Source organism: Arabidopsis lyrata, assembly GCF_000004255.2.
Source record: "Arabidopsis lyrata subsp. lyrata unplaced genomic scaffold ARALYscaffold_6, whole genome shotgun sequence".
Taxonomy (NCBI): Eukaryota; Viridiplantae; Streptophyta; class Magnoliopsida; order Brassicales; family Brassicaceae; genus Arabidopsis; species Arabidopsis lyrata.
Window position 1 is genome coordinate 7,989,534 of NW_003302550.1, and position 23,832 is coordinate 8,013,365.

At 36.8% G+C, this 23,832-nt stretch overlaps 4 protein-coding genes across 4 annotated transcripts; all 4 read left to right on the forward strand.

Annotated features, from left to right (window-relative positions):
- The first annotated feature begins 4,125 nt into the window (after positions 1-4,125).
- LOC9307924 (UPF0613 protein PB24D3.06c) lies at positions 4,126-7,104 on the forward strand. The gene is made up of 9 exons (XM_021023356.1): positions 4,126-4,724; positions 5,182-5,258; positions 5,391-5,496; positions 5,620-5,712; positions 5,803-5,868; positions 6,032-6,177; positions 6,269-6,377; positions 6,496-6,560; positions 6,779-7,104. Exons 1-9 carry the CDS (start codon positions 4,443-4,445, stop codon positions 6,924-6,926), a joined length of 1,092 nt encoding a protein of 363 aa, XP_020879015.1. The 5' UTR covers positions 4,126-4,442; the 3' UTR covers positions 6,927-7,104.
- Positions 7,105-7,613: 509 nt separating this feature from the next.
- On the forward strand, positions 7,614-9,950 carry LOC9307925. The gene has a single exon (XM_021023161.1). It carries the CDS (start codon positions 8,131-8,133, stop codon positions 9,805-9,807), a length of 1,677 nt encoding a protein of 558 aa, XP_020878820.1. The 5' UTR covers positions 7,614-8,130; the 3' UTR covers positions 9,808-9,950.
- A 295-nt stretch (positions 9,951-10,245) lies between these two features.
- Positions 10,246-12,861, forward strand: LOC9307926 (TVP38/TMEM64 family membrane protein slr0305). The gene is made up of 9 exons (XM_021023315.1): positions 10,246-10,784; positions 11,130-11,191; positions 11,374-11,428; positions 11,559-11,657; positions 11,795-11,881; positions 11,961-12,077; positions 12,171-12,263; positions 12,344-12,374; positions 12,465-12,861. The coding sequence occupies exons 1-9, from the start codon at positions 10,689-10,691 to the stop codon at positions 12,665-12,667; spliced, it is 843 nt and encodes a 280-aa protein (XP_020878974.1). The 5' UTR covers positions 10,246-10,688; the 3' UTR covers positions 12,668-12,861.
- A 2,142-nt stretch (positions 12,862-15,003) lies between these two features.
- Positions 15,004-17,875, forward strand: LOC9309995 (probable E3 ubiquitin-protein ligase LUL3). The gene is made up of 3 exons (XM_002871812.2): positions 15,004-16,330; positions 16,757-17,255; positions 17,496-17,875. The coding sequence occupies exons 1-3, from the start codon at positions 15,819-15,821 to the stop codon at positions 17,613-17,615; spliced, it is 1,131 nt and encodes a 376-aa protein (XP_002871858.2). The 5' UTR covers positions 15,004-15,818; the 3' UTR covers positions 17,616-17,875.
- Positions 17,876-23,832: the final 5,957 nt, after the last annotated feature.

Below are 23,832 nucleotides of genomic sequence, written 5' to 3' on the forward strand. Positions count from 1 at the left end.
ACGGTCGGAGGGGTAAGTGCAATAACTGAGTTTCACTATATTAATACCGACATCAATTCCAAAATCTTCTATAATAACAGCACACAAATCAGTGAAACACGTATCCTCATTGATAAAAGTAAGAGACCCTCCTCTTTCAACATCAAATTTAAAATCCCAACAATTGTTATTTTTCAGTTTCCAAACACCAGATATGCAATTCAACTCAATCATTACGACCTGATAAAAAGATAATGTATTATAATGTTAAACATATGTATCTTTATGATAGTTCACAAGGTATTTATAAAGTTCTTCATGGTTTTACAATATTTTTTAAAGGTTTACAATCTTCACAAAAAACACGGTAAATCAAAATTATTTCACTAATAGTGTACAATAGTTACTGAAGAACATAAATACAGTGAGAAGATGAAGAAGAAATTTTTACAATGGTTTTAGAAAGTTTTTAAAGGTAACACGAATTATAATTTTCAAGCAAGACAAATTCGAGAAAATAGATAAACACAGAATCGAAGCTCTTAATTAATCAATTCAGATTTGAAGACGAAATCGATGAACTTTTGGATCTAAACGGTTCAGATTTCAGAAGCGATTCGAACCTAATTGATGCAGATTGGGATGAGTCACAGATTTTTGATTACAGAATCGATTGATCCTCGTCGATTGAACTCGATTGAACTCGACGGATCTAAGATGAAGATATCGACGGATCTAAGATCTCATCACCTTTTGTTCGTCGGCTGTGAAGGTGACGAGAGACGCCGAGATTTTTGTTCGTCGTTCCCCAGTTTTCTCTTCTTCAATTTGGTTCCTCAATTGGTCAATTTGGTTACTCATTAAGGGTAAAATAGTCAATTTCAGGGAAGCTATTAGGGAGGGGGTATTTTTGAAAAGGGGTATTAAAAAGGGGGCATTTTTGTGAGTCCCCCTAATATATATTCGTTTCGCGGAAACCATCTATATATGTTTTTTTTTTACACTTTTATTGACTAAAAATCCTTACACATGTTAATTGGGTTATACTTTTTTTTTTTTAGAAAAGGTATCCGTACACTCATTAAAAAGAAACATAGATTTGACATTGATAGCTATTTATTCTCTCGGAATTTTCTTTTTTCTTTTCTTTAGTTTTTCTTCTTTGGTAGGGGCCGATGCCAAAGACTTACCATGACCCATTATTATTTTAGAAATAAAAATAAAATTTTATTCGGTTCGACAATAGTAATATTACAACTATCAAAATTTAATAGAAAATAACAAATTGATTAAAAATATTAAATTAGTGTGCCCTTTAAAATTAAAAATGTTATCATGGTCCAAAGTGGAGATAGGGTTTCTCATATTTTATAACATATTTTGGAATCCATCGGAGAAAGGCATAAGAATAAATACACATACAACGAGACAAATTAATCAAGTAATAAATAGATTAAGAACAGAATGAACAAAAATACTACAATTATAAAATATTCCCGAGGAAGCTCAACTAGATGAAGGTGTAGGTGGTTTACATCGTAAATTCGCTGCGAAAACTTCGAGCAAAAGATTAAGAGCATATGTAGTAGTAGATCTCATAAGTGTTATCAAGAATATAAAAAATAAAAATAAATAAAAATAAGAGAGAGACATGAGCATGAATTCTCACATGAGAACTTTTGAAAACCTCTTGAGAGACTCATGTCACACATTACAACATGTAATTGGTTTTCAATAAAATTCATCACTTAAAATTTAATTATTCAATTAAACTAATTTATATATATTAGTAATATATTTTGAGAGAACCTCTCATTGCACATGATCTAAGGTTAAAGCAAAATATATAAACAAGCATATGAACTCGTTTGGTTCATCAATCATAAAGAAAAATAGGGATCACTGACTTCTTTTTATTAAAATGCATACTAATTAATTTAAAAGAAAGTATTTTAGTAATTTTATGTGAAACCAAAAGTTGAATTTACAGCCAAACTCTAATATTCGAACGTCATCAATATCGAAGTTAGAACTTAGCTAGCCCAAACTAGCCAGCTTACCTTCATCGCTATATAGTTGTTGGATTTAAGCTCAAGTGTTGGCTGCGTTGCACAAATGTAAGAAGTCTTGTTCCGTTAGTACATAACTCATAATCTCACTTTTCTAATAAAATTGAGTACAATACAATAAAAAAAAAACACGATTCGTGTAGATAGAAAGATGGTGGTGTTTTGGTTAAAGAGTACTATATGTATTTTGAGCACAAAAGGGGGATTTTTCTACATGTGTAGTCATTTGCAAATGATTAATCAACCACACAATTTCATTTAGAATCTCTCTCTCGCTCTCTCTCTCTCTCTCTCTCAAGAAAATACTTACACCCGTACCTTAATTATTTTGGATTTGATAGAGTATTCGATAATGGACATTGATATAATTTAGAAAGAAATACATTATGTACATTCAGTACATAGTTAGATTCGAACGCATATAGTATTTATCTTCACTCCTATTCGTGTTCCTATTTACACATTATAGAGTTGCATAGGTTTACCCCTAAACTTTTAAAATAAAATCTAAAACATACAAAATTACCAACCATGACCATGCATGGATCGAGTTTCATTGTGTTTCTCTAGAGTCTAGCCTCTTTTTATGCACTTATTAATTTACAGCTCAAAGTAATCGTATAAAACGTTAAAAATGTAGGATAATTTGGTATAAATATTAACTCAAATAAGATATTTCTGAAAATTATATACGCACCAGTAATATTACAAACTACAATGCTGCAACTGTTCGCATTCTAATTTTTTTTCTTTATCATAGTTCTATTTTTTTTTTTTTTTTTACTTTTGCTTCTTATTAAAGTTCATCAATATACAGATATGGCTATATTGATGAACGGTCAAATCAAACAATCGTCTCTGCCTCTCTGGATATTATAAAAATATTGCTAATGTGTTATTATCATTATCAAAATATTGTCATTAACTAAACAATAAAAAGCTAATTATTAGTCGCACTAGTAGATTAAGAAAATTGCTGGCGTGGTGCGGAGTTCTGAATCAGACATTTTGTTTTGTCGGATGGATTTGGCTTTGTATTATACGTTTGCACAGAAACACATAATTTTAGAATAATCATAGCAACAAAATTATCTATAGATATTGACTGGAAAAAAAAAAAAAAAAAAACTCTAGAGAAAGTCACTACACTAAATTTGGTTTGTTAAAGGTTTTAGTCACTATACTAAAGTACTAGTCAATAAGCATTATCATTTCTGAATCATTTACGAGACAACAACGAAAATCTTTGGCTTATTCTATGTTGCCATCTTGGAAATCACTATCGTTTCTTTAAACTTGTCGTCTGGTCAAAGAAACAATACATGCTCCGATTAAAAGTACAAATGGTACGTATGCATGTATACAAGGTACGTTTTTCTGTGTGTGTGTTTGATGCTTGCATTTACCATTTACAAAAACCCGTGTTCAAGAAAGCGCTAGGCGCTAAGCGGGCGGTGACCCAGTGCCTAGCGCCTAGAACGCCTAATCGGAGCATAGACGATTTTTTAGGCGGTTTGGACGTTTATAACATAAAACATTATCAATATGATATTATATATAAAAGTTATATAAAATATCTATATAAAACTAAAAATTATGAAATTATAAATAAAAATTAGATAAAATATTTATTTATATTTATATTAAACAATATATGAATATTTATAACTATATATATAAATAAAACTCTAATTGAAATTGAAAAAATACATTAAACAAGATCTATATAATTTTAGACGGTCAAGGCGGTTATCTAGGCGTCGCATGAGAGCCTAACGCCTAGTCGGGGCCTAAGCGACCGCCTAGACTGCTTTTTAGAACACTGACCGAAACTAAAGCAACATCTTTAAGAATTCCTGAACGTTAAAAACCCACAATGGATGGCAAAAACATGTTGGGACGGGCTCAATGATACAATCCTCGTAGTTGGCTTTTAAACTTGGCAAGTCTTTTATTGGGCTTTACTAACGGATTTATACATTGCCAATATTGGGCCAAAATAATTAACCTTAGGCCTTCTTATTAATTTTTAAAAGTTGGCCACTAAACTCCTAATAAATGTCTAACATTTACTCGTCAAATAAGAATTAGTATTATCTTACAAACCATACATGACAATGACACGAAATAATGTACTCGTCAAATATGGAGTATTATAACTACATTATGAGCCATCGTAGTTAAGATTAGAGTAGACTAATTATGTATTTAGACGTTATAATATAAGATTTATAACATAAAAATTGAGACGCAATCAAAACTTCAAAAGTCCGACATGTATACCAGCGACTTTCTCTCGTCACGCTCATGACGGCGCGTGTAATTCACTCTCTGAAATTTTCATTCATTTGTCTCGAAAACGAAATCTGAAACCGCCACACACAGTCGCCAAACATGTCTCTCTCGCTACCCTCTTCTTCCGCCGCAGCAGCAGCGGCGGCGGCGTCGACATCGGGATCATCGTCTTCTCCGGCGGCTGCTTCGTCTTCCTCAACGACCACGTCCTGGTTCTCCGGAATCGTTCGCGGCCGTGGTGACAAATCCGGCACCGCGAAGCTATCTAAAAGCTCTTCCATGGCTGGAGGAGGAAGTGGAAGCGGAGATTACGGAGGACCAATCAAAGGGAAGAATCAATTTCGAGGAGTTTTGTTCAAATACGGTCCCAAATCCATCCAGGTTCTCTTCTCGATATCGATTTCTTAAATATGATTGCTTTTGAGTTACTTGGAAGCAAAAAGGGAAAAACTTGAATAATAAATTTATCTTTCGTAATTCTAGGGTTGCTTAAACTAAAAACTATAGCTTCTTCTGGATTTCTAAGTAATTTAAGCATTTCTGTTTGTTATATTGGTTCGGGATTGTTTTAGCACAAGCTTGTTTGCTGATCATGTTTATGATTCGTTGAGGAAAGACAATTTAGGTCAACGTAGCAAGCCATGATGTTAGATGATTTTAGTTGACCACTTATATAGCAGCAGTGATCAGAGTTAACAAAGATGGATCCTTTCTGAATTTTCAGAATGGATTTACTAGAGATTGTTATATGTATGAGTATCTATGGCTAGTGGTTTTTTCAAGGGTAGATTTCTGGTAGTAACAACAGCTTGCTTTTCTGTTTCATATGTATCTCCAGGTTGCTTTTAAGACCGGAGAGTATAAACAACAAGTGATATTTATCGGTGGATTAACCGATGGACTTTTAGCTACTGAGTATGTAGCTTCTCTCTTTGACCTAAATCTTATTATCTTTTGGCAGAAATTGTGTACATTGCAGATTCCCTTTCGAATCTTGTTTCGTCATGTATATTAATTGATAGAACATTTACAAATTGGCTTTTTCAGTTACTTGGAACCTCTTGCAATTGCTTTGGATAAAGAGAAATGGTCACTTGTTCAACTACTGATGTCCTCGTCATATTCTGGATTTGGCACTTCCAGCTTGAAACAAGTAAAGATTTACTTAATATGGATTTCATCTTGCCTTGTAATATTGATAGACTCTGGGGGAAAACTAACAATTTCTCAGTTGAGCAATGTAATTAACAATATTTCCTTGTAACTTTTGATGAAGGATGCACAAGAAATCGACCAGCTTATAAACTACCTCATCAATAAAGAGAACTCTGAAGGCGTTGTTCTACTTGGTCATAGCACTGGCTGCCAGGTGATTGGTTAAGCCCTTAAACACTTTTTGGTCATGGTTCTGAAAGAAAAGTTATGACAGATACAATTGTCTTCTCGCACTTTGAAACAGGACATTGTGTACTATATGGGAACAAATGCTGCATGCTCCCGAGCTGTCAGAGCTGCAATTTTGCAGGTGCTAGTTCTAGATTTTTTGACTTGTACGTTTCGTGCTTCTCTTAAGGCTACGTGTTCTCTTATGTGAAAGGCCTTGAGTTGGATCTTGTGTAGTGTGCTATATCGTATGTTTTGACTGGAGTGTAGCTTTGATCATATTGCCTAATGCAATGTTTACATAGGCACCGGTCAGCGACAGAGAGTACAAAGCAACGCTTCCTGAGACACCAGCTATGATAGACTTGGCTGCAAACATGATAAAAGAAGGTCGAGAAGAGGAGCTAATGCCTAGAGAAGCTGATCCTTGTGCTCCAATCTCTGCTTATAGGTAAATATATATTTCCTTGTACCATAGTCGCAGAAATGGTGTTTTGAACATGTCTATATACAAAAGTCAATGTTTTGCTTACGTCATGCAGATATCACTCCCTCTGCGCTTACATGGGAGACGACGATATGTTTAGTTCTGACCTTAGTGATGATCAGTTGAAAACTAGACTTGGACATATGGCTCACACACCTTGTCAGGTAAAACAAAAGTAACCATCAAAAGCATTTCCATACCCGGTGAAAATAATTGTTTCTAGGTGTGGTCAATTGGGCATTGACTAGCTTCTTATAGCATCTATGTTCGGGTTCTAAACAGGTGATTTTCTCCATGGGTGATGAGTATGTACCAGATTATGTCGACAAAAAAGCACTGGTTAATAGGTGAGTCCATATAACTAAAGCAACAATAAGAGAATCTAGAACTGAGGATACCTTTAGATATAAAAGAATGTCCCCTTTGTGCTCATTATGTTTGGAATCTAAGTTAAAATAGGTATATGTAGAGAACTTTAGATGCAAACTTTGGATCAAAATGATATCGAAATGATTGGACATGAACAAGGAGATCAAAAGGATTGATTTGAAGTCTGTGATTACAGATTAAGTAAAGCAATGGGAGGAGCAGAGAAAGTGGAGATAGAGCATGGGAACCACTCTCTCTCCAATAGAGTTCATGAAGCTGTTCAAGCCATTATTGGTTTTGTCAAAAGAGAAGGACCCAGTGGTTGGGATGATCCTTGGAGCTAAATCTGTTTTTTCCATTTATGTGGATGAAAAACTTATCCAAATCTGAATCTCATGAATTAATTCACATCTTGGCTGATTCATAACCATTTATCCTTAAAAAGTAAAAAAGTAAATTATTGTCCTTTTGTTCTGATATATTACTTGGATCATTAAGAAAAATGTCTTCCTTATTATATAATCCTTCTTTTGTTGCTTTGTTTTGTCTTTAACCAAAATTGTTTTCTTGCTGAGTCCTTAAGTTCAGTTCGAACAGAGATGCTTAGGAACATGAAAATTCTGAATTAGTAAAAAACCAAAGGTAAAAAGGTAAAGATGATAGAACATAAGGAAATTATTACCAAACACTGACGCCAATAATAGGCATTGAGCTGTCCCAAGGTTAGGTAAATAACAGAAATTTCCAGTAGTGGATATAACTGCTTCCTCTTAAAACAATCAACATCATACTAATAGTAATAAAGCTATATCTCTTTCTTTTTTATTGTTAAAAATTTATACCAATATATTCCAATTTAGAATTAATTATGTAGATTATTTGTTTAACAAAAATGTCTATCATTGTTAGCAACAAGTTTTCAGTTATACAAAAAGGAATTTCAGAGGATAACCGATCATTGGTGGGGCAGCCTAATAAAAATACTGTAAATGTTTTTGTAAAAAACTGTAAATTATGAAGTTCCAATCTCAAAACCTAATCTTCAACTAATTAGTGGTTTAGCCACTAAAATCTCAATATATTCTTTTACACTATAAGTTATTAAATTTTATCCCGGCAAAGAATTTGTAAGCGGCGTTGCGACAATGACCAAACAAACAAGACACGTGACGCCGACATTGTCATAAAATTCCCACCGTACATTATTACAACGTCACGCCGACGCGACTTCTGAACACGCTTCCTTTGGCCAACAACACATGTCGGTGCTCATTAGTTGGCGCGATCACCGGTTTCGAACCAATGCTAATATCTGCCGATTCACAAGGGTATAATCGTCTGTACATAAAAATTGTCATTTTCTTACTCTTCCGCCTTTTGGCAGAGCAGATTGAATTTCCGACCAATCTCTAAATTCTTACCTAATTACTTTTGGGGACATTTTTATGTCCTTCTCCAGAAAATAGAAATTAGGAAAAATAATAAAAATCCCACCCTAGTCGCCAATTTGATTTCTTTCCGATTGTCATCTTTCTCAGGCTTCTTCAGATGCCGGAGAAAGTAGTGATTCCGTCGGCGGTGAGTCCTCTGCATCAATGGAGATTAAGCGCTTTAACATCCCTCGTCTTCTTCCTCATGGTTGTTGTCTGGAGCATTGACGGTTGTACAATCAAAAGCTTCATCGAATCATGGAGATTCAACGCTTACTCCATACGACTCACTTCTCATGGAGATCTAACTTCGAAGACGACCAATCCACTGGATCTGAATCCGACCCGAGTGAAGTTTTCTTGGATCTCCGTCGAGCAAGAGCAGAACTTCACGGCGAATGTACTGAAAAACTGGCTAGCTCCGGGAGGAGAGAAGTGCAGAGAAGGAAAGACCGTCGAGATTTTTGTTCCGGGAATCGACGGGAAGGATTTAGTAGAGTTAGCGGCTGGTGAGATTCACGAATTCAGATTTCAATCCTTAGATGATTCTGGAAAACGAGTTTGTATCGGTGGAGATTACTTCGAGACTGATCTTTCCGGTGAAAACTGGAAATCGAGACCACCGGTGAAAGATTTAGGAAACGGAACTTACTCTTTATCTCTTCAGATTCATCCTGATTTCGCCGGAGATTATAATCTCACTGTTGTTTTACTCTTCCGTCACTTCCAAGGTCTTAAGTTTAGCCCCGCGCGCTTCGCTTTCAACAAAAAGCTACGGAATTTCAAACTACGGTTTATTAAGAACCCCGACGTTGTTTTACCGGAGCTTCGGAGATGTGATCGGTCCGATTTCGACAGAGATGTTTGGTCCGGACGGTGGATTAGGCTTGGTAAGAACGACGAGTGTGAAATCAGCAACGATGGGCGTTACCGTTGCTTACCGGATGGTTTTCGTTGCCGGAAACCATGGTGCGACGGAGCTTTATCGGAGTTAGAAAGCAACGGTTGGGTTTACTCGAGTCATTGCTCGTTTAAGCTCTTCTCTTGTGAATCAGCTTGGAATTGTTTGAAGAATAAATGGATTTTCTTCTGGGGAGACTCTAATCATGTTGATTCGATCAGAAACTTGTTGAATTTTGTCTTGGGTCATCCAGAGATCGGGGCCGTGCCAAGGAGATTCGATTTGAAGTTCTCGAATCCGAAGAACTCATCGGAAACAGTTAGGATCACGAGTATCTTCAATGGACATTGGAACGAGACACAAAACTATCAAGGTCTTGATTCACTTAAAGATGATGGCTTTAGAGAGTTGCTTAAAAGCTATTTCGCCGAAGAGACCGGTGTACCGGACGTGATGATCGTTAACTCGGGTCTACACGACGGTGTTCACTGGTCTAACCTTAGAGCCTTTACGAAAGGAGCAGAAACCGCGGCTCGGTTCTGGAGAAACGTTTTCGACTCGGTGAAAGCCCGCGGATTGCAACCTCCGGAAGTGGTTTTTAGGAACACGATCGCGACAGGCGGTTACGCGAGGATGCTTGCGTTTAACCCAAGCAAGATGGAAGTGTACAATGGGGTGTTTTTGGAGAAAATGAACGGGTTAGGATTGGTCTCGAGTGTGATTGATAACTTCGATATGACGTATCCGTGGCATTTTGATAACCGGTGTAACGATGGGGTTCACTATGGGAGAGCTCCGGCGAAGATGCGGTGGAGAGACGGCGAGATTGGGCATCAGTACTTTGTTGATCTCATGCTTGTTCATGTCTTGTTAAATGCAGTTTGTGTAGGCTAGAGAGAGCTGTTTTAAAGTTTGGTTAGGACTTAGGAGATTCTTTTATTTGTCTTGCGTAGACTTTGTTGATTATTATGTTAGCCATAAAATTTCGTATTTAGTCAAAGCTGAAGAAAAATAGATCGTCATCCTTCATTTTCAAATGACAAATCATCCGCTTACGCATGTTTTTTTCTTTTGAAAAGTTCGTCATTCAAATAAAAAATTTCTAATTAACGAAGAATCAGTACTTTGAATAATTAAATATTTTGATAATGAACATAATGAAAAATACCATTTGTGCTATTGAATTTCATTGTTTTTTATTATTAATTTTTTGGTCAAACATATTTTCTTCTTTTTATAATGTCATTATTTTATACTATCATTTAAAAGAAAACTTCTGGTCATTTAAATAAGAGAGTAAAATATTAAAATCTCATCGTATATAATTCTAAATAAAAACGAGAATTAGAATATTTATGATTAAAAAAGAAGAAGAATATTTTAAGATAATATCGAAATCGATTAAGGACGGCAAGGAAGTCGGTACGCGCCACGCGGTTTAATGTAACCAGTCACAGTTCTTATGCTTACGCTAAACATGGACTCCCCAAACCAAATCAACGACAATTGAATCCACACCTTCACGAAACCCCCCCCCCCCCCCCCCAAATCCAAAAAAAAAGTTTGTCTTTTTCGGTTTCGGATTACATCATCTCCAAGGCAAGCACCAGCACCAGATTTTCCGCATCCTTAAAGATCTCGTTGCGGTTTTTGTCGGAAAATTTCGGTTTGTTGTGGTTCAATAGCTCGCGTGTCAAAGAAAAAACAATCAGTAGATCCGGCAACGCCTTTGAAATAGTCACCGGAGGCGATTTAGCATCGTAGAGTCGCCGTTCATGGCGTTCACGTGGGGATCTGCTCTCCGGATTTCTGTTCTCCTTATCCTTGTAGCTGCAATTGTCTTAGCTTGTTATTTTCTCCCCGTTGAGAAGGTTCGTAATTGGCCAAATTAGGGTTCTCAATGTGGTTTTTCTGATATGGGTTTTTGTTGGTGTTGGATGGTTTCTGGAAATTCATATGCTTTTCTTTGAATTTCTGGTAAATGTGGCGTCTTTGTGTTCTTCAAGTCTCGTTTGAGGTTTCGTAGCAATGAAAGGATTGAGCTTTGGTCATGTGAAAGGAGAATTTACCCTTTTTATATGATTTCTGTGTAAAGCTAATGGATTTATCTCTTGAAAATATGTTTCCTTCTCTGAATTCGTTTCATTTGAAGCAGTGATGTGTAGCATTAGCTAGTTTATGATCTGAAACTTACTCATTCATTTGTGTTTTTTCAGTTATTGAAGGATTTTTTGTTATGGGTTGAACAAGATCTAGGGCCTTGGGGACCTTTTGCCCTGTAAGTCTCTCTTCTTTCTTGTTTCTTGAGCTATGAAGCTAATTAGATTCTTACGTTATCACTGTTTCATTGCTAATGTTTATCCATAGATTGCGAGATCTTTGCACATTTAAACTTCTAGAAATATGGGAACATAAGATTACCTTGGTACTGAACTTCTCTTTCTTTTGTCATGTGTGCAGAGCTGTTGCGTACATTCCTCTAACAGTTTTGGCTGTTCCTGCCTCGGTTCTCACGGTATATACATAAATTTCTTTTTTGTGTAATATATTACGGCTATCATCCACGCTCAACTTTCTTTGTTAGATTGACTAGTTTTTCTATAAAATTGAGAAATCTTATTTGGTTGAAGCTGTGATGTATTCAGATCGGTGGTGGCTACCTTTTTGGGCTGCCAATTGGTTTTGTGGCGGACTCAGTCGGTGCTACACTTGGCTCAGGAGCCGCATTTCTTCTAGGCCGTACAGTAAGCCTCTCAAATTCTTATTGATTTGCAGACAGAACCATTAGATTTGTGAACTGACCTGCTTAGCGGCATGCATAAACCGCTGATGCTATCCTTTTTTGATATTTTGGTACTTACTTGAAAATGCTCTTATGCAGATTGGAAAACCTTTTGTAGTTGCAAAATTAAAGGACTATCCTCAGTTTCAGTCAGTGGCACTCGCGATTGAGAAATCCGGCTTCAAGGTTTGCACTGAGAACCAATACAAATTTTGTTCTGACCACTCTTCTTTTGAAACTTATGAATATGCAAAACTGAATATAGATATGCTTGCTGCTCCGGCTTGCTCCTCTTCTCCCCTTCAGCATGTTGAACTACCTCTTATCTGTCACGCCAATTCGGCTAGGTCCATACTTGCTTTCTTCTTGGTTAGGGATGATGGTAATCTAATCTAATCAACCTCTCCATAACCACGGTAAAATGTTTAAATTGTTAGATCGAAATAATACAGCTTGATACATTGTTAATTTGCAGCCAATAACACTTGCGTTAGTGTATGTTGGAACAACTCTAAAAGACCTTTCTGATGTAACTCACAAGTGGAGTGAATTCTCGCTAGGTCGCTGGGTAAGATCTGCACAAATTTTAATTACATTCTCAGCTTCTTGTTTCAATCTCTTTTCTGACCCATGTTCTGCAATTTGCAGGCGTTCTTGATTTCGAGCCTAGTAATATCCGGTTAGTTCGACATAACTAATGTTACCAGTTCCTTCAATTGCGCAGAATCACTAATGTTATTAGTTCCTTCTTTTATCTGTCTCCTTGCAGTGATATTAATGGTGTGTGTTACGAAGGTGGCGAAGGACGCTCTAAGAAAAGCTTTAGCAGAGCACGGAGGAGACATGAACGAAGCGGTTGCAGCCTTGCCAGAGCTGACCGTTACTGATGATGCTTCGACGGATTTGAATGAGCCTCTCTTAATAAAGATAGATGCTCAACAACCTCAGGACCAAGTAAACCATAGTCATTAAAAAAAGCTGCTGAAGACTTTGTATAATCTTTATCTTTAACTTACAAAGCATAGTTTTATTGGTTTGTATAATAACATAGATTAAAAATTATTTTTAAAAAGTTGTTTTTTCTTAATAACTTTGAGATGTAATTATTAGTTCACAGTGATTTAAAATATTGGATGAATAAAAAGAAACTAAATGGATTTTGGGTTGAGTTTCTTCTAATTGCTCCAGCTAATCAGACAGTTTGTTGACATCCACAGACCACAGGTTATGGAAACATTCTAAGATGAAACCGGTCAGTTACCTTCTTAACCGGCCGGTTTATATTTTTGGGTTTCTCTTGCCAGTCTCCTCGGTTTTGTTCGTCTTGAAAGATCCTGGGTCTAAACATATCTTTGACCTAAAAATGTTATAGATATCTTAAAAATCTCCTAAACTATTAGTATATTATCATAAATTGTGGATAAAGATTGTTGAATCACTGGTTATTTAATGAAGATTATTGAATCCGACTTAGGTATATATATATACACAAAATCTGTTATGCATAAATTGAACCCATCAATTAATATATGGGTATTATTCATAACCAAAATTGGCTTTTATTATATTGGCTCAACTTTAGTTGGACTATTTAAAATATCATCTTATTAACATAATTGGAAGAAAACCAAAATTAAGATGAAAACTTGTAAACTTTTATAAATTCAATATCTAAATATAATTCACTAACATAATATTCTTTTTTTTTTTTTGACATCAAACACTCCAATATATTAAGTTAAAGGCATACAAACTCCTCTCTAGGAGGAGACGAACGAAGACCAATAAACTTACATAGGAGGATAGATATCCACGGTATGTTGCTTCGAGAGCAAAACAACATCCGGACCTTAATACAATAAGACAAATAACTAGATTGAAGAGCTACAACAAAAGAAATAGAAATACTAGTGATAAAGAGTTCCACCACGAAGGAAGGATTCTCGTCGATGCGGAGGGCTGTCCTTTTCCAGAATGCCAAGCTCCATGATAACCATTGCCGCAAGGAATACAAAAGACTCCAAGCAGTTTTATACTTCCAATAATGCGCCTGAAGTGCATAAGCACTCATTCCAATTGAATGCAGAGTTCCCGAACCAAGCAAAGAGATGCAGTGAAGGTTAGTGCCCGTGAGTATGAGTGATGAAAAAGGGTATAAAAGTGCTCCCGGTCTCGCGTAGGTAGTCACCCGAGAAAACAAAGTGTTTTGGAACACACCTAAGCATCTCAAGAGGAGGCACATTAGAAATCTACCTCGCCATTGAGGGATGGTAGCAGAAAAGGTCTCTCTTTCATCAAAGAGGAAGTTAAAGCCATGTCTCTCCTCATGGGAGGAAATAATGGAGTCGGGAAACAACAGATCCAGTGTCAACATTCCAATCATGCCATGACCACCTCGATTCATTCTCCCAGACTTGTTGCAACCGGACATCAATGGCTTTAACAGGCTGTGATTACCACCATAATGAATGTGGTTGGTTTCACGCCTTATTATCCGATTCCACATAACTCTCATAATATCACGGTTCCCTGGAACCGAATTTTCAAAATTGAAAGATAAGAGCTTCCAAATTGCCAAGCAAAATCTCTTAATAGAAGAGCCATTGAAACGTTGCAGATTCAACATATTAGACTTTAATACAACTAAACAGGAACACGAGGATCTTCTTATTGGTTTCAACAGGCCCAAAAACAAAGAGACTAAACACTGGCCCAAAAACCAGAAAGGCAAAAGCTGGCCCATATTTAATAGCATGAGTAAAAGCTGGCCCATATTCATTATGTCTCTTTCTGGGCTCATCAGGTCCAATAACAAAAAATATGAACTCTGGCCCAAAGACCAGGAAGGCAGAAATAGGCCCACCAAGATTAGGGTTTCGTCCTTTAATCGACAAAGATACTTAGAAACGAGACAGAGTCGGCGGTTAACCGGAAAGGCGAGAAAGAGTGCCGGAAAATAGTTCCGGGCTGTTGGAGCCGATCTCACCCGTAGCTGGGAGGAGATTCTTCTGACAAATTGCAGACTCGACGACAACAGATCTAGAGGATTGATACACATTGTGGTAACAGATCTGAAGGATCTGAATCGGTGCTTGAGAAAAGCAGCATAACCGGCGGAGGATGCGTATGAGAGTTCGGTAACAATACACGGTGGTAAGGATCTTCGGGAAACACCTGAGAAGTTTCTAGATCCGGCGGAGAGATTGATTGTGAGATGAGTCGGAGATCGGAGGTTGACAAGTTTTCGTCGTCGGTGAGATATAGACAACGGAGCTTTGAAAGAATATATCTTCGAGACTTTCTGCAAAATCCCGAGAAGGTTTGCAACATGGTTGAGATATAGGATAAAGCGACGTAATGTTGAAAGACAGCGGCCATCGACGGCGGGGAAAGGTAGCGGAGGTTGTTGCTTTGGACTTCGTGAAGTTGAAAAAGATCTCGTCGGCGACGAGGTCAACCGACGGAAGGAGGGAAAGATTCTCGCCGGGAGAAACCGGCGGAGGGAGAGAGATTTGAGATCCGCAAGGATAGAGTCTCCGGCCACCAAATCCGGTGTTTCAAAGAAAACACGGTGGTCGGGAAAGTACATACTAAAGATGAGATTCCAACAACAAAACAAAGGAGAGGAATGAACAGTCCGACGCCGGCGAGCAATGCTCGCCGGCGTCGGGAAGGGCAAAAGTGAGACTTGTCTCGAAAATAAGAATTTGTTGGTCCAGTTTTCACTAACATAATATTCAAAGTTAAGAATTTGTTGATGATATATGTGGTCAACTTTGAAAAACATCACTTGTGAAATTCATATAGTAAACTAACCTATAGTAGTTGATTTTTAATAGATTTTTCTATCAGTTCGAAAAACGTCATGTAGTACGTGCTTTTCTAGATTTTGAACAAGAAGAAATGGTCATGTCTTTTTCATTAGCCGGTCAAGTCTCTTCGGGAACATCCGATAAAAAAAAAAAATTACACGCGTTGACTTTTCAATACAAAAATGGCAGGCAGTAAATCTGGCGAAATGTAATAATGTAATTAATAATCTTTCAACAAAGACAAATCTTTTGATCTGACTTCTTCTTCTCTCCGAATCTCCTCTCCGTCTCTCTTCTCGTTTCTTCAGGCTATGGGGATCTCCTTCAGCAAGCGTCGACGAGACAACAACCACCACCACCGTCCCCACCACAATCCGCCGTACTATCACTCCGATCCTCCACCACAACAGCCGCCGCCTCAAAACGAGTACAGCTACTCTCACAACCACCTCGTTTCAACTCCACAGCTCTCTCTTCCTCCACCACCACCACCACCGTCGTCTTCTCAGCCTCCGCCGTCGCAGATTAGTTACCTACCGTACGGTCAAAACTACCATCAAAACCAATACTACCCGCAACAAGCTCCTCCGTATTTCACCGGTTATCATCACAATGGGTTTAATCCGATGATGAGACCGGTTTTCTTCGGTCCGCCTCAAGTTCCGGTTATGCAACCGCCTGCACCTTACGTGGAGCATCAGAGCGCCAAGAAGGTGAAGAACGATGTCAATGTGCATAAAGCTACGGTGAGGCTCGAAGCAGACGATCTTAACCCTGGTCATCATCTTGTTTCCTTCGTCTTCGATGCCTTATTCGACGGCAGGTATTGATTCTTCACGAAGCTTCCGACTTTAGAACCGGAATTAGGATGAGGTTGGCTAATTAGCGTAGAGGGGACTTGTATATTATACTGAATCTCAAATTTGGATCATAAAGGTTCAAACTTTACATGATATGACTCATTTCTTTAGTGAAAGTTAGTTATTTTTTTTCATTTTCGTTCAGTTCTGTGGAGCTGATGTGTATGTGATTGGTTCAGAAACCAAACAATTCAAGCTTCAGTTGCATAACTGATTGCAGATTTTGTATCATTCTCTAATAGGAGTTCTTGTAGTTCATTTAATGGTTCAGAAACACTAAGCTAGTTAGCTACTGAATCAACCTTATTACTCTCTTGTGTTGCATACCAAGTTTAGGTATTGAGATTATCTAACAAGGAGTCTCATTATGGTCCTTGTCTTATTTTCAGTTTCACTATCATATTTTTTGCAAAGGAGGAATCAAACTGCACAATCGTCCCGGATTTACCAGAAGCTTTCCCACCGATTAAAGTCCCTTTCAAGAAAGGTACCGCGCAGAAGTTTCTACAAGCTCCAGGGACAGGAACCGACCTAGGCTTCTTTTCACTGGATGATCTGTCGAAACCATCACCAGAAGAGGTGTACCCACTTGTAATATCAGCCGAGACAGTAATCTCACCAAGCTCGGTTTCAGAGGAACCATTTGTTCATAAGCAAATTACTCAAGCGTGTTTGGAGAAGACTAATGATGGATCTTTCAAAGTGAAAGTCATGAAACAGATCCTATGGATTGAAGGAGATCGATATGAACTACATGAGTTGTATGGAATCGATAATTCAACCACACAAGGTAATGCTGCGTTGGGCTTAGAGGATACCGGTGACAAAGAATGTGTCATATGCTTGACTGAACCTAAGAACACAGCCGTCATGCCTTGTAGACATTTGGTACGAACTTCTAGCTATTCTCTTTGCTTTCTTCTAAACGCAATTTTTCATTTAGTCGGTAAACTTATAATTCGTTGGCAGAGTTTCAGTTATGAACAGGCAAATTCCGTCATCTTAGACTTACTTCACATTGTTGTCATTTCAAACTCTATAGCCAATCTACATCAAATCTTTCACAAGAATATAACTTTTTGGTTGAATTGTCCTTGAGACTAAATCATGTTGTGTTGTCTCTTGCAGTGTTTGTGCAGTGACTGCGCAAAAGAACTGAGGTTTCAGTCAAACAAATGTCCCATTTGTAGACAACCTATCGCTGAGCTTTTAGAGATAAAAGTGGAAAGTAGTGATGAACAACACTGAAAAAGAGGTTTCTTCCCTTCACTTAAACACCATGTTTGATTCTTTTTCTTCTTCTTTTTTTTTTTTTTGGAAACCTGTCAAAACGAATTCTTTTGCTCTTTTTTCTTATACTAAATGTGTTTTCTCATGTCATACTCTGCACATATTTGTTGGTCTTAGTCAGTAATGTATATAGCTCTAATGAGAAACTTTCTCTTTGTATCTTTCTAGTTAAAACACTCATCAATCTCTTTGATATGTAATTGAATACTTTTTGGTTTGCGCATTGCTCAAATATAACTTGCAATCATACGTTTATCATAATGGATTGGGTTATATAATCTAGAAACCGAACCTCGTAGTAACCACAATTCTATATGTAGATAGACAGGAAAAATCTGCTAGAGTTTTGGATAGCTCTATGTGTCCCTCATTTGGATTTCTTTTAACTCTTTCTTTTTGAGAAAGTAAAAGTTTGTGTAGAAGACATAAATGGGGACCTTGATAATTACAAAGATTCAAAAGAAAATAAAGAGAGATGGGAACTGAAGTTGATGAAGAACATTCAAAGAAGTAATCTTTTTTTCGTCTCTCCTTTTTGCTTTTTGTCTACAAAAAAGGCTAAAAGAAAAGGAAAAGCTGGTAGCAGATGGAGAATGTTTCCTATTGAAGTTAAGCCTGAGAAAAAAAAAAGTGTTAAAAAAAGTGAAGCTTGAGTTCATTCTTTTTGACAGAATGTTAAACTTTTGAAATGAGGAAGATATCGAATCCAAAGTCTTCATTTGATAGTAGTGAAGTGACCCTCTTCACAAGCAATATTAATTTTCCATATACATTATTGATTCCATGTGGTATCATATACAATTTGAAGTTTTAAATAATGAAAACCCTAGGGTCTATGTGTGATAGTCTTTGTCTTGTTTTGGACTATATATTGAATTTGAAGTGATATTTTTCCCTTTGTGCCTATGACAATGTTTACTAGTCATACCATGATGTTTAATCAAAATTCCTTAACGAATCTTATCTATCACCTATATATATCTTTCCATGTATGTGTCCCTGTATCAACATATTTTTTCAATTTCCTACATTCTATTTTGGACCAACCTTCTTTTCTTAGATTTGACTTTACAATGGATATGATATGGTTCAGAAAGAAGTTTAAGTTTAACTAACTCCACAATTGTATTACATTAGCCACAAGGAAAAAAATGATTGGTGTTGCTCAATGGAATATTTAGGAACTAAAAGCTAGATTACTTTTCAAAGGGTTATTTTGGCTGAGGTTAAACTTAAAATGAAGATAATGACGATTGAAAGACTAAAAGATTATTGGATTTTAGTTGATACAGCTCAACGCACAACATAATGTGAATTGAAGGAAAAAAGGAAGTATTATGAATGAAGGGGGTGTTGGGACTTACCTGGGGTTACCTGAATGTTTTAGTGGATCGAAGATTGATATGCTTGACTACATTCATGAGAGACTTAAGTCAAAGTTGTCAGGTTGGTTTGCAAGGAGTCTGTCCCAAGGTGGTAAGGAAGTTCTGTTAAAAGCAGTGGCAATGGCGATGCCGGTTTATGCAATGTCCTGTTTTAAACTTCCTGTCTCTACTTGTAAGTCTCTTACAAGTGCAATGGCGGACTTCTGGTGGAATGCTCTTGAGCATAAAAGCAAGATCCATTGGATTAGTTGGGAAAAGCTTTGTTTATCTAAAGAGAATGGGGGCTTAGGTTTCAGGGATATTCAATGTTTCAACCAAGCCCTGCTAGCTAAACAAGAATGGAGACTCTTGCAATTCCCGGACTGCCTGCTCACTAAGTTGCTCAAAAGTAGATACTTTGAAGATTCTGGCTTTTTGGATTCTACTATAGGGGATCGTCCCTCCTTTGCTTGGAGAAGTGTGCTGCACGGTAGAGAGCTTCTTGTGAAAGGTTTAAAGAGAGGGGTTGGGAATGGGAAGTCTCTTAATGTGTGGCTGGATCCATGGGTATGTGATGAGGATGAAATGAGACCACCATACCTCAAACAAAGCCTAAGAAACATTTGTCTTATGGTGAGTGATCTTATTGATATTCCCAATAGATGTTGGGACGCTGACCTTCTTGATGATTTGTTCCTCCCTCAAGATATTCAGAGCATTTTGGCAAATAAGCCTGCGGTGGATCATTCTGATTTCCGGATTTGGAAACACAAAAAATCTGGGGATTATTCTGTTAAGTCGGGTTATGCGTTGGCCTTTGATACACAAAAGAGGGACTTAATATGTGAGGCTACTTTGCAGCCTTCCCTGAATGGAATCAAGATCAAAGTATGGGATTTACAGACTGCTCCAAAGATAAAGACCTTTATGTGGAAAGCACTAAGTGGAGCCTTAGCTGTGGGAGAAAGGCTTGCTACAAGAGGAATGAGGATTGATCAAAGATGCCAGTTTTGTGGTGAGGAGTATGAATCTATCAACCATGTTCTTTTCACTTGTGCTATTACAAGACAGGTTTGGGCTTTGTCTCTCTTCCCTTCACCTGCCTCGGGATTCAGCCAATCCTCAATCTTTGCAAACTTCCAATATGTGCTCTCCATTTGGAATAATCCTTAGGTTCCTGTTGAAATTAGCCAACCTTTTCCTTGGATCTTGTGGGTGTTGTGGAAAAACAGAAACAAATTTACCATTGAGGGCAAACAGTTCTTGGCTGTGGATACCATCAACAAGATTAAAGGTGATGCCTCACAGTGGCTTTGTTCTCATTCTGCTGATAAAGAGCTTGAGCTTCTTCATGAGGGTGAGAGAAGACTGGTTAAAAAGGTATGGAAAGCCCCTGATTCTTTGTGGGACAAGTGTAATATAGGAGTGGCTTGGGTAAAAAGCAAAAATATGGTTGGGGCATCGTGGGTTGTAAGGGACTCTCATGGTAGAGTGAAGTTTCATAGTAGGAGGATGTTCAACAATATATCCTCTTGGGATGCTGCTTACTTGAAGTGTTTTTTGTGGGCTGCAGATTGTATGTTCAGCCATAGGTTCACCAGGGTTGTCTTTGCTTTTGAAGACCCGTCGCTGGTAAGTGCTATCAATAGGCCTTTAGCCTGGCCTTCTTTTAGAATGCAGGTCTCAGAGATGGAGAATGCGTTGAAGGTTTTTGTGGAATGGGTTGTGGTGCTAGAATCGAGATCAATGAACAGAGGACCCTATCTCATTGCCCAAAGTGTGACAAAGTACAATTTCACTCAGTCTTATGTAGCTACCGGTCATCCGGATTGGCTACATGATCTCTTTGTTAGTGAGATGGGGTTTTCCTCTGTTTAGTCCTTTCGCTTGGCTTTTTTGTTTGCTGAGGTTTGTTTGACCTTTAGAGTAGCCAATTTTTGTTTAGTTGGAGGTAGGAGTGTTCTGGTTATCAGCACTTGTTGCTCAAATATTGTATCTCCTCTTGATCAATATATATTTCACAGATGAAAAAAAAAAAAAAAAAGAGATATACATATGAAGTTTTTGTAGACATCTAGATCTTTAGGAGGTTATGTTATTGGTTATATAAAGGGAAAGGCTCATAACTTTTCATACGTGTTAAGGATTCAATATGAGAGACACATAGGTGTATGTGGCCTCGTCACACTATGGCTTGGTAAAAGATCTATTTGTGGTGTTTAGTGGAGATGGCAACCGTCGATGTAAGGACTAAGGTGGTGGTGCACTTGAGTTACTGATATGATAGGTGTTTATTGAAGTCTATAATATTTGGTAAAGTTTAGTTCATGGCTATTTTAGCTATGAAAAATCTGTAGTAAAATAGATCGATAGATTAGAAGTTTGGACTTGATTTATGCGTTTTGGATGTTATCTTGGAGATGTAGGTTGAAAAGATTATATTTCCTTGATAATTTTTTTGTATCTTTTTTTTGGAAACTCTAGAATTTATTTTCTTGTAATGCATGTAACCTAGCTCCAAAAATTCTTCACTTACAAGTTTTACTGTTTTAGGATTGAAAAAAATATATATTTTAGATATGCTATATGGATTTTGAAAAAGGGAATATGCATAAACTAACCATGAAATGGAAAAGAATAAAAAAACTAACATTCAACAACAGTATCTTGTCGGGGAGACTATGTAAATTACATTTGCAACCTTTATATATTCTCTCTCCATTATTCTTTTTTAATTTTTTTTTTTCTCCATCCATCTTCAACCACTCTCTTCTCCTTTGTCTTCTTCACCACAACGATGCCCAAACCCATAATCAAATCTTTATCATCGAAATTGAAATATCTTTTCCTCTTTCTCTTCTCAATCGAAGGCGACACCACCAACAACAACGTCTTATCCACCAACCGCCACCTCTTAAACCACCACTACAGTATAAACCTTGACAACACCTTGTCCCCCCATATTTGAAATCTCTTCTACTTTTTTTTTTTCGTATCCATCACCGCCACCTCCGTAACGACGACCACCACCTCCATAGCCTCTGTCACCACCTTTCATATGACATGCTATTTGTTTTTAAATAGCATGGTATTATTTCTCAACACACTATATTTTCTTAACACGCTATATTTTCTAAAATGGCATGCTATTGTTTCATTTGACAAGCTATATTTTTCGAAAACACTGTAATTTTTACAAATTTCAAGCCAATTCAATGTTTTTCTTTTAGATCCAGTGTGATTTTTATTTGATGCATGTCATTCATTAAAATTACTTGTATATGTTTGTCTTCTTTCTCCACCATCACCGTCTTTTCCGTCGAATCGTATCGACACCACCAACCGCCACCTCTTAAACCACCACTACAATATAAACCTCAACAACACCGCCTCCACCCATATTTGAAATATCTGCTACCTCTTTCTTTCGTAACCATCACTGCCACTTATGTAACGACCACCACCACCTCTATAGCCACCGGCACCACCTTTCATATAAAATGTTATTTGTTTTTAAATGGCATGCTATTATTTCTCAACACGCTATAATTTTTCAACACGTTATATTTTCTGAAATGGCATGCTATTGTTTCCTTTGACGAGCTATATTTTTTAAAACACTATAATTTTCATAACTTTCAAGTCATTTTGATGTTTTTTTTCAGATCTAGTGTCATTTTTTATTGATACATGTTATTCATTAAAATTACCCGTTTCTGTTTGTCTTATTTTTTTATATCCAGCGACAAAGTTCTTGTAATTACTATAACTTACAAGGATAATTTCGTATTTATCCTAACCCTACCCCACAAGAAAAAGAGTTAGTTTCTAAAGAAAACTGACACAACGTTAGTTTCTTAATTCTTGTGTAGAATTTGGCTATTTGCTAATATTACCCTTTAAAAAATTGGTATGTTAAAAGTTAAAACTAATACGTATATCTAGTACTACCGGCAAAGATATTGTCATTTCAATCAGTTCATAGTTTATATATACTGTCAATTCTCAACCATATATAATTACCAAATAAATATAAACCTCTATTATCATCCACACTGTCAAGATTTAACTAAATATGGATTAAGAGCCAATAAGTTTAACATTTTCCAAGCTAAAATATAGCAATTCAAGTCCGAAACGTATTGTGATAAGATTCTTATAAGAAAAGAAAAAACAGAAAACGAATCTATAAGGAAAAGATGGTAACAAGAGGAGAGAATAGAGACAAAACCCCCAATTAATGTCATTTTGTCAATAAGAAGAAGATGACCCCATGTGAACATTGGAGACTCATGTGACTCAATTCTATCATTTTAGGCAAATATTCAGCTACAAGTTTTATCGCAATAAACCCAAAATTTATTCAAATGTTGGTAGTTAGCTGATAAGTTGTTTTTATGTTGTCGAGAATTCAAGTCTTGTGACTCTCTTTAGATCAAAAGTCTTTTTGTTTTCAGTAAGAAAAAATGTACAAACCAAAAATTCAGCACTTATACCAAAAAACACTCAAATTTTTTTTTCCCTTAAATATATATAAGTCCTCCTGTCAAACTTTTTAAATTAATTTTAGAACATCATGTAAATTTTACGGTGGTCGTGCATATATACCGACTTATAATTTTGACTGGCAAGATAAACTCGTTTTGATCCTTCAATGCCAATTTGCAAGCATATATGTACAAAAAAAAAATATATGTACTAAAAAAAATTTCAAACAATTCAATAATGCAGCAAGTTTTAATCAAATAATTCCCCAGCCATCGCCAAACTTTATCATAAATGTCAAAATTGTACCATGTCCTTTCGTTCTA